This window comes from Maylandia zebra, linkage group LG9, assembly GCF_041146795.1.
Source record: "Maylandia zebra isolate NMK-2024a linkage group LG9, Mzebra_GT3a, whole genome shotgun sequence".
Classification (NCBI taxonomy): domain Eukaryota; kingdom Metazoa; phylum Chordata; class Actinopteri; order Cichliformes; family Cichlidae; genus Maylandia; species Maylandia zebra.
Genome location: NC_135175.1, coordinates 12628614 through 12639931, shown reverse-complemented (window position 1 = coordinate 12639931; position 11318 = coordinate 12628614). Strand labels below are relative to the sequence as shown.

The window sequence follows — 11318 nt, the reverse complement described above, 5'->3', positions numbered from 1 at the left end:
CCTGTACTCAGACCATGAACCCTGTGAACCCATTAAAAACCAGGCTCTCAAAACGTGTTCCTCAGCCCTGGTTAAATGAATCAACCCGAGCAGTCAGGCGTCAGTGTAGGAGAGCAGAGTGAAAGTGGAAGAAAGACAATTTGCAGGTTTCTTTTGAAATGTTAAAAGAATGTTGGAAATTTGATCAGAATACGGTGAAAATGAGAGAAACAGATATTTTTCTCAGATCATTGTGTTAAATTGTCATAATCGCCGTGTTCTTTAAGACTATCAGCTCTACTCTAAACAACCCTGAAAGCCTCTGCTGACACATGTCATCAGTTCCTTTCTTTCTTTGTAAACAAGGTCGAGTCTGTCAGGTCAGCAATAGAACTTCCTACAGATGACCCATCAGTGTTTATTCCATGACTGTAAACATGTTTCCATTTGTCACTTCAGTCTTTACTCTGAAATACAGGAAATGACATCATGGCTCAAAATTTTTGTCGTTCAAACAATTCTTTATTTAACATTTTTTTAACTTTATTTAACAAAATACATTCAATAAAAACTTGAGAACAGGAAACTGATTTTTACTCCAACCACTGAAAAAAAAAGGTAACAACTGAACACAAACACTACAGAGGAACAATTTATAAAGATTAACATTGAACTACAGGAACAGTTTGATTCACAGCCTCATTTGAACTTTAAGGAGAGCCGACCTGAACTCTGTGGAGCCTGATCTCCAGGGTTTTAAGTTGGACTCTGAAACCAGAGGATGTTTCTCTCTCTTCAGATTCACTCTGATCCTGTGATGGGAACGATTTCAGCCCTGCGTGATCGCGCTGATGTTTGCACAGAGCAGATGATGAAGTGAATGTTTTGGCACAGTGGTAACAGTGAAACAGTTTATTAGTAATGTGGGATCGTTTGTGTGCAGAGTATGAACTGAGATTACTGAAGCTCTTGTCACACTGCTCACAGCTGTAGTTTCCTTCCATGTGTGTACGTTCATGCTCGTTACGACTACCTGACTGTGAGAAGCTTTTGTCACAGTGTCTGCACTTGTATGGTTTCGCTCCTGTGTGGACTCGTTTGTGTCTTTTAAGGTTACCTGCAGTGGTGAAGGATGACCCACACTGATCACAGAGGTGCTTTTTGACCCCACTGTGAAAGAGTTCATGTTGTTTTAACTCAGCTGATGTGGGGAAGCTTCTCCCACATTCTTTGCAGTATTTCAGTTTGTCTCCAGTGTGTTTACGTTGATGTATTTTTAGGCCGGCTTGCTGACTGAAAGTTTTTCCACAGATGTCACAACGAAAGTCTTTCCCACCACCACAGCGATGACAGGGTTGAGAAGTGGATCCATCTGTGTCGCTCTGCTTCTAAACAAAGACACAAAGACAGTGTAAGTCAGTCCTTCAACACTTTTATCCTGAAAGTCGCCTGAAATAAAGAGCATCTCTGCAGACGTCCAATTACATTTTACTGTTTCGATTAACACACTCAGTTTACTGGGCTACAATAACTACAATACTACCACCATAATACTACAGCAATACTTATTTAATATTACAGTAACATCTGACTTACACTTAAATGAAATGAAAACCTGAATAATGGCTCAGAGCTACTCTTCGGTGCAGTAGAAGTGCTAACATGCTAACACAATTTAATGAGCAGACTTGTTCCAAACAGTCAGACTGAACTTACAAGAATAAAATAAAAATACAAACCTCACAGTAACTGCACTTGTAGAGTCTCTTTCTGGTGTGGATCTGTTGGTGTTGTCTCAGGTACTGTGGAGTTTTAAAAGTCTTCTCACACAGGTCACATTGATAAGGTCTCTCCTCAGTGTGGGTAAACATGTGGCGTTGTAAGTGTGCGTCTGTTGTAAAGTATTTACCACACTGATCACACCAGTACACATCTTCTCCGGAGTGAATGCGTACGTGTATATTTCGGCTCCATAGATGGCTGAAAGTTTTTCCACAGATGTCACAGCTGTATGCCTTAACTCCAGAGTGGGTAACTAGATGACTCTGTAAGTTGCTACTTCGAGTAAAAGCTTTACCACACTGATCACAGCTGTAAGCTTTAACTCCACTGTGGACGACTTGGTGTGTTTTTAGGGCATTCTTCCAGGAAAACGACTTTCCACACAAGTCACAGCTGAACGGTCTCTCTCCAGTGTGGATGAGCTGATGTTGCTTTAGTTTAAACTTCCAGGTAAAATCCTTCCCACACTCGTCACAGGTGTTTTTTTTCTCTCTCTTTCTTCTGTGAGGTTTGTCGGCCTCCTGAGAGCGCTGACTTCTCGGTCCATGTTGGTCCTGCAGTGACAGAGATACAAGCAGAGGCAGTGAGTGAAATGCAGTCATTGAACAAACTGAAGCTTCAAACTCCCTCCATTAACACTAGTCAGGGCTCGCAAAATTTCAAAATCCCTGGTAGCCCTTTGGGCAGGGACTCAAAACAAACAAAACATGAAACACAAATTACAACATTGTATAAAAATTACAATCATCAACTCAAATACTTGGTTCTAATTGAACAGAAATTTCTATGAACTTGTAAGAACTGTGTAGAACATGAATCAGTCTGTGTCAGATCCTGAATTCAAAATTTCCACTGAAGTCACGGGTAAGTGACAAGTGGAACCAAGATCTAGGACATTTGCTTTTTGAAGTTTGCAAAGACTGCTAAATTTTGCCAGTGGTAGTTCACTCTTTACAACATAGTACGCTGTTCTAAACAGATTTTTCAGGTTTATTTTTAGTATGTTGTTTGTTTGTTCTGGGAAAGATATTGCAGACTGAGCAATAATGCATTTCTTGCATTTCTCATGGGTTCTAATGGGGGCCTTTCTTAAAATTACTGGTCCCAGTAACAAAGGCGCTTGTCGACTCAGAAATCGAGGGAAAACCAACAACACACCCGGCAGAACATTATGTTATTTATACAGGTGCACATAAGTGGTCCGCATGTGCGCATTCGCTGTCAAAATAAAAGACGCGCACCAGATATGAAGTTGCAACGCGCGTGTGGCGGGGCGTGGCCTGCGGTGCCGTGCAGAGATGGCGGACGCACCTGCACGGCATCCGCAATCACGCCCCGCCGAATTAAATATTGTACTGGGTCCTGTGGTTGTATTGTTGTGATAGTGTTGAGCGGGCAGCGGGAGAGCTGCAGCTCTGTGAGTATTGTGGACAGCAACCGTCAAAGCTTTAATAAAAAGCATCAAAATGCCACTGGGTCTGCCGTGTATGTTTACAGCGCGTTTGCGTCCATATAAAAAGTACTGTTTTTGTCCGCTAGAGTGGGATTTTCACGGCACATTCCGCACCACATCTCTGTGCGTTCATCATTTGTTTGAAGCCAGCTCACCTCCTGCAACCACTTTTCCGAGAATACGTGCTTCTTTTGTGGTTTGGACTCCTTCTGACATTTCTTTGGAGGTGGAGGAAAACCAAAGTAATTGCTTAAAGGAGCTTCTTCAACATCTTTAAGAGTTCTAAACAAATGTCTGTCCTCCTCCAGAAAATCTTATGTATGCAAACACGCGTTGCAACTTCTTATCTTGTGTGCGCTTTTTATTTTGACAGCGAATGTGCACCTGCGGACCACTTATGTGCAGCCCTGGTTATTTAGCTCGTCATATTGCAGCCACAGAAATTCTTTTGTCCATGAAACCATAAAGCTGCACTGTCTTATTTGGCTCAGCAGAACTGAAATATATATCCTGCTGCTTTTACACACGCACTCACATAAGCTCAGCGATTCTCTGCGCGATCAACCTCTCACATGTTTAAGCTTGCTGCGGGAGATTTCACTTGTCATGTTTGCATAGTAAGCTAACGATTAATAAGACGATGTCAGAGGAATTGGTGCACAAATTATCATCACTCACCAATCAGTGCTGTCGCTCTCTATACACAGTTCGCGCGATTGCAAAGTAAAACCAAAAAACAAGCGCAAATTCAAACGCAATTTCAATATGTCACATATTGACAGTGGCTCACCGATGCCAAAGACATAATTACCCAGCTACATTTCCAAAAGAATGTAAAAGCATTGACATATATTTTTCCTTCCTATGATAGCCCGACGGGCAGGGCAGAGAGAGATTTTGGTAGCCCGACTGGAAAAATCGCTAGCCCCGGGACGTCAGGCTAGCAATTTTGCGAGCCCTGCTAGTTTTAAACCTGAAGGTGGAGTGTGGCACCAAACACCTTAAAGGTCCCCTATCCCCACCTACTGGTAGTAGTACACATTACATCCAACCTGGTGTTAAAGATAATTAATCATTGTTCAAACACTCTAAAATCATTCCCATCCCTCCTACTTGTACACAAATATTAATGCTAACACTCAGAATAGTAATAAATGTTGTGGCAGGTAATTTCAAATGCAGCGATTCTATCAGCCCAACAAACATCAGTAAACACACAAACTGTTTGTGTGCAGTTTGTCTCACAATGTGATTTAAAGACTGCAGTAAAATCCTCTGCAGGTTAGTGCAGGATAAGCAGGCAAGTTTACTGTAATGTGATGGATTTAAGTAAAGAACAGTGTGTGACTGGTGCACAGTGACTGTGGTGCTCATGTCAGAGTTAGATTACATCAAGTGTAGCAGAGATTAACTTAAACTTAAGCTCATGATGCTGACATTCATTCACTGAGCTCCACCCACATACCAACAGTATAGTGTCTAATATAAAGACAGTGTACTGTCAGTGTAGAGAAAGGAAATCAGCCAGGACAACTCATGAAACATCTGCTGACATCTGGATGAATTCACAGAGAGCAGCATGTCAGCTGATCACAGCCTGTACATTAAAAAAATCTACTGGAGCTCTCAATAGAAATGATTGTGAGCTGTGACTCTTTTCCCCACACTGAGCCACTACAGCTGATGTTAGGGTTGAATCCTGCTGAATCCCACTTTAACATCTTCCCTGCTCATTTTGATGTTTAGAGGCAACGTCACCGTCTAAGATGTAGGCATTGTATACATTGTATACATTATTTCTACATTACATTAATATTGCACACGGTTCTCTTAGTTTAGCATAAAATATACATATCAGTACTTCAGCTTTTAATGGAGTATTTCTTAACACTAGTATCTGTCACCTTCTGTGTTGAGCTCATTGTTTTCTCTGCAGTGGCTGAGCTGAGTCCAAGTAGCTGAAATTTCCTCTGCTGCTCCGTCAGACTCTTCTCCTCCTCCTGATCAGCTGGGACAGAAAACAGAACTTTGTTAAGCTCCACACTGCACTGAAGAGTCAAAGTGTCTCATATGTTCATCTGAGAACACACAGAACACATTTTAGCTTCCTTGGGTGGACAACTTGTTTGAAACAAACACAAAAGGTTTGAGCACCGATACCAAATTCAGCAGTATGGCACACCAGTACCAGGAGAGCAATTAACTATGTGCACGTTAGCATATGCTACTTCCGGTGCGGAAACTCCTGTGGGGAGCTTTGTTTCCGGTGTCCTATTCGCGCCTGGTTTACGGTCCAAAACAAGTTAAACAAATGAATGAATCAAGTGGCGATTTACATTTCTATAGATGTCTTGGGCATTTACCCAATATATCTGTAAATGATGTTCATCGACTTGTCGATATTTTCCCCCCGCGCCTCAGAGCAAAAGAGAAAAGGGATTCAAATGTTATATTTCTCAGCTGTCCCTCGTTTATTGCGGGTGTTATGTTCTAAAAATAACCAGCGATAGGTGAAATCAAGTAGACAATTTTATTTTTTGACAGTGCAAAACGTTTGGTGGACATCGTGGACATACAGTACTGCACTTCAGAGTCACACTGCTAGCGATCGATGCAGCGATTCTGTACTGTACAGGAGAGACGTCACGGAGGAGATCGTCTGCAGCGATCAGGACGCAGGACACAATGTGACGTAAAAAAAAAAGCATGCAAACTTGCACTAAAAAATCCGTGAAACAGCGAGGTGAAAGGTGAACCACGTTATAGCGAGGGACCGCTGTAATTTTGAAGGTAAGTCACAACATACCCTTCGTAAATACTAATGTATAGAAACCGTTACCAGCAATCATTCATTTTTTGTGTGGCTTTTTTCACGGTTTGTTAACATGCTGTGTAGGTGTGTACTTGACTAGCTGATATCGACATAATGGGGGAAACATCTGGTTTGACTATTCTTCACCTGTAGTTTGAATGCTGAACATTTGCCTGTTTAAATCATAAGACCAGTCACTATACAGAGATGTGCTTCTGAATGTGGACGATGTGTCTTCTGCTGCAGTAATGCAGTTCTGCTTGTGTTGAGTGATGTAAACAACTGATCGATCTAAACTCTTTAAACGTCAAAATTGATCATTAGATTTTTTTATGACACAACAGCGGTGAGTGTTCCCACCTTCTGCTCTTTGTAACTTAACGCAATCTTTCCGTTTTCGAGTTTTGGACATGATTTTGGAGTATATCTTCGCAGTAGCGATTGACCGCAAAGTAAAGCTACCGGAAATGCACAACCCCACATCCGGTCTCAAACCAGGAAGTTAGCATTGTCTCGTGCACATAGTCAATTTCTCTTTGAAAAAGGCCCTGGCAAAGAACGAAAACAGAACAATCAATGGGTAGAGTGTTTCCCAACCACTGTGCCGCGGCATATACGTGTGCCGTGAGAAATGATCAGGTGTGCCGTGGAAGATTATCCTATCTGGTCAGCAAAGAGGCACAGAAAAGAAGATCAGACACCAGCGAGGGAGGATAAGAAAGACAGACGCAACAACATTGTCATCCCCTATGTAGCCGGTGTATCAGAAAAACTTCAAGCAACTTAAAGAAGTCCAGACGCTTTTCTTTGCAAGCTCCTTTGACAACATGTTGGGTCTTTTGGAGCCGGAAGTGACCTTATATGGATGAACGGTGGTGCTAGCTAGCTTGGTTAGCAAGCTGCATTCATAAACTGTGCAGGTGCCACAGAGATGCTAAGTAGCCTTAATAACAGATTAATAAAATAACAGAAACTCTGATTACAATGAGCTCATTTAAAAGCTTTCTTCTAATAAAATTATTTTCTTCTCTGTTTCACAAATTTTTTGCTGATATCTTTCTGTGAACTAGTTTATAGCAGCTTGATTTAATTTAGTCAGATTTTTTTCCCAACTGGTTCACAAAAACTTGAGAAGAGACACCAAGGAGAGCAACAGAAAGACTCATTCAGGAGCTAAACTCAAGATTAACTAAACTCGGATTAACATTAGCTCGGTGCTTACCTTTAAATCAGTCTTGATAATAATCTGAGAGAAAAACGCCATAAAGCGGGAACTCGGCTTCTTCTTCTTCTTCTTTTGGATTTTTTGGGCGGTTAAAGCTTTAAGGCGCATTACCGCCACCTGCTGGACTGGACTTTTCATGTCCCAAACATCATCAATTGGCCACAAATTTGTTGGAGTTTCTGTTAATAGAAAAGATGGAATTCAAGGATCTTGTTATTTGGTTTCTTTGTTTTCACCATTTACTCTACAATTTTCTGCCAGTGTATAGCAAACCCCACAGCTCAAATCAATGAAGAATTTAGTATTTTTAACATATTGCTTAAGCTGGAACCAGCAGCTATATAGGCCTAATTTTTAATCCAAACATGTGATAGAGGTTTACCACCAGGAGAAGCAGACTGTAAATAAAAGACTGTGCTACTGAAAACCGTTAGTCTGACTTTGGATTGTAAATATGTTTCCATTTGTCACTTTTGTATTTGTATATGCAGTAGCGTTTTTTGATACGGGCGACACGGGCGGTTGCCCGGGGCGGCATAGTGGTGGGGGGTGGCATCACGGGCATCGGCAAAAAAATAAATAAAATAAAAAATAGCTCGTAGCTGAGAACTCCCGCGGCAGATAGTAGGGGCGGCATTTCAACATTAAAAACTCCAAAGAAATCTAGTGGCTTTCGTGTGTTGAAAATCCCTCACTCTGTTAAAAAATTGACAGATTGATTGTGCATCCAAGTTGTGTGCTAAGAAAACACATACAGATCATTCAGTTGGCTCTTACTTGCAAGACAGTTTGGACATCATTCATTTGCTATCTGATCCTCTGCTGGACGACACGAGAGGCTGAGACCACTGAAGACTGTCATCAGAACTGTCTAAATTATCTGAATGGAAAGAAAAAGGTTTGAAAAGGGTTTATTTGTACCATCAACTACTTACAGACTAACAAAGAGCATCAGGAGAAGAAAACATGGAGTAATAACATGAGCAGCAACCAGCAGAGGGTGCACTATCCTTCAGGTGAGCTGCTGAGCAAGGTGAGCTGTAACGTCCTTTAAATATTTGAGCAGAAATGCTGCAGCATTCACAGGTTTCCTTCTTGAAGACATGTGATCTGACAGGCTGAACGTTTCCTTGGTCCAAAAGAAGAAAAATCTGATTGAAAGTTTTAACCTTCTCAAGGCAGGCGTTGTAGATTTGCAACAGTTAAAAGCTAACAACCTGATTACCCCACATACATATTTTATGAGTTTTTCTTTTACTCAGAAGTACCACTGCACTTATTCTTTTGTGCATTAGCAACAAAAACTTAATTTGAGCCTGAGAGGCTTAACAGGGAGAACAGCTGGACAACATATGGAGACACAAAGAAATGAGAGGTTAGGGATTAGCCAGCAATGGAGGGTAAAGGTGATTGCGAGAACTGTTTGAAAAAGGCTTCGGAGACACAGGTGAGAATGAAACGGTTTCAGGTGACAGAGAGGCAGGATTTCAGGGGCCACATAGAAACTGTTGAACCTGTTACCCCATAAGTCTTTGTCTGTGGAGGTTCTCAGTCATCCAGGTCATGGTAGGCTAAGGAGCTTGGAAAGAAAAGAGACTGGACTTCTTTAAGTTCCTTGAAGATGTTTCAAACCCCCTTCTGAGAAGCTTCTTCAGTTTTAAAACCCAATGGTGGAGAGTCCCAGGTATTAATCAGAATTTTCTTCAAACACGACCTCCCGGTCCACTTCAGACCCAGCCACACACTCTGACACAAACTACTTGATCCCAACAACAAAACTCCCAAACACAAACTAAACAATATAGTGTTTGGTGTGCAGTACAGCGAGGAGTGCTCAGACCTATACATGGGAGAAACCAAACAGCCATATAATTTGGTCCAAGAACGATTTCAGCTGTCAAATATTCGTCATTTTTTCTCACATTTTTCTCACATTTTTTTTTCCCTTTCCAATTTTCAAAAATACACAATGGCAGTAAAACAATATCAACATCCATTGTGTGTGTGTGTGTGTGTGTGTGCGTGTGTTTTCTTGCCTTGTCTCCTCACCATATAGAGTTGTGACAGACTTCCTGTTTCTGGCTTTAATCCCTCCACATAGCTACATTGCATTTTGCACACCCACTGCTGACTTTACCATCTTCATTACTTCAAACTGAAATCAATCTTCTTCTTTGTGCTTTGTCCAGGCTGCTTTTTTCCTCTGGCTGAGTTGTGTCTTTTGTCACCGCACACCTTCCCATTGCTTCAGCGATCGGGGTTTACAGTTGGGGATGACCTTCCAGCCGATTTCTCAAATGTGTTGCTACGAGCTCCTTTGAGAGCTCAGTAAGAAAGAGCCATCATGCACTGCTGATGTAAAAATGGCCATTCTTGAATTCAAGGTGCTGAGCAGTTGAAAAGGTGTAGTGTGGCAATGTAAACTTGTACCACAGCACCATGGGCCACCTCTACAGCAGCCACTCCTTTCTTGTTGACATAGCTGACTATGGTAAGGCTGCCATTGAATCCAAACTCTGTGCTGTAAACCTCGCAGGACTCAGAAGCCTTCATCAGAGGAAGGATGTCTGCCTTGTTCTATTGTAGAGTCCCCACAATAGTGTCTTCAGGGGACACCGTGGAAGAGTCACATTGGAAAAACGTAATCTGTGGTGATGTTGGTCTTGTGTTTCTGAGTCTACTACACAATGTGAATAACACAACATGTGTGATCTCAGGCTCAAAGAACGATCAGCATAGTTTTTCCAACCTGTTTCTCCATCTTCTACAACACCTGATTCATCTTCTCAGTCATGTGACCTGCCTCCGTCATCCAAAGGTTCCCCTGAGTGGGTCCTGCAGGTTCAGGGATGGACTGGAAGGAGACAGCATGGGGAGGGCCTGAGAGAAGTCCACGCACAAGCAGCAGTGTAATACTGTGATTTTACTATTGGTTCTTACAGCTGCGTTATTGAACATGGAGTTTCCTCTCAGTGTGTCATGTTTTTATTAGACCTGAAACTCATTCGGAATATTTGGCCTCGTGGATATCATCTTGCTCTCTACATAATTTGGACTGTTTGAAGCTCGAGCAGCTCATAAAATTGAAGGTTTTTAATTTGATTAAGAGTGAGTCAGAAGCTTCATTGAAGCCAGTGTTATTAATGATTTTTATTGCTCTTTGTTGTAATATATATATTGGTTAGAAATGCTCTTCATTAAGGACACCACCTGTCACCGGTTTAATAGCATGCAGTTCCTCACTGTGACCACCTGAGGGCAGTAACATGTCATCAGTCAGTAAATCTCTGCTGACAGTGTCAGTGATTCTATCAGTTTAATAATATCTGTGTTCACATATAAAGCATCATTATCACACTAATGAACATTAATCAATCAATCAATCAATCTTTATTTATAAAGCACTTTTCATACAAAAAAAAAATGTAGCACAAAGTGCTTTACATAGTTAAAAGCAGCCCACCCCACCCTCCAACTCACTCCCAACACTCTCATTAACATAAATGATGTGAATACACACATATCCCCCCCCCCCCCCCCCCCCCCCCCCCCACACACACACACACACACATACACACACGCGCACACTTAAAGAGTAAAAATTGGGCTGGGCTCGCATGAGCCAAGTGAGGAAACACTATAACAGGGAGCCGTTTGCACCGGGAGCCGGTCACAGACCGCAGCCTCCAGGCTGGGCACACAGCAGGAGGGAGGCAAAGGAGCCCCCCAGCCAGGCTGAGAGGACCCCCAGAGACCCAGCAGCCACAGTCGATCACAGCCCCGGTGCAGAGAGCGCCCTCTGAGGAAACACTGGAGATATGACACAATAGGATATATACAGGGTAAAATGATAAAATAAATAAGAACAGGATACAATATAAATATAAATATAAATAGAGTAAGAAGGTTAAAAAATGAATAAGAATAAAATCAATAAATATTAGGTAAAGTCTAAATTAATAATAGAATAACAGGATAGAATAAATAAGCATAAAATAAATAAACGCTAAGTAAAAGCTAAATTAAAAAGGTGGGTCTTGAGCCTGTTCTTAAAAACATGTACGTTC

The 11318-nt window shown here is 41.7% G+C and overlaps 1 protein-coding gene across 1 annotated transcript; it reads right to left on the bottom strand.

Moving 5' to 3' along the window:
* Window positions 1-489: 489 nt before the first annotated feature.
* Window positions 490-7317, bottom strand: LOC143420488 (uncharacterized). The gene is made up of 4 exons (XM_076888691.1): window positions 7249-7317; window positions 5119-5222; window positions 1719-2315; window positions 490-1367 (listed from the first exon to the last, which is right to left on the bottom strand). Exons 2-4 carry the CDS (start codon window positions 5134-5136, stop codon window positions 690-692), a joined length of 1293 nt encoding a protein of 430 aa, XP_076744806.1. The 5' UTR covers window positions 5137-5222; window positions 7249-7317; the 3' UTR covers window positions 490-689.
* Window positions 7318-11318: the final 4001 nt, after the last annotated feature.

Bases quoted from the DNA above. Each gene is read 5' to 3' on its own strand.
- LOC143420488 (XM_076888691.1), bottom strand. The intron at 1,368-1,718 runs GTTTGTATTTTT...GTCTTTGTTTAG, and splicing joins ACAAGTGCAGTTACTGTGAG to AAGCAGAGCGACACAGATGG.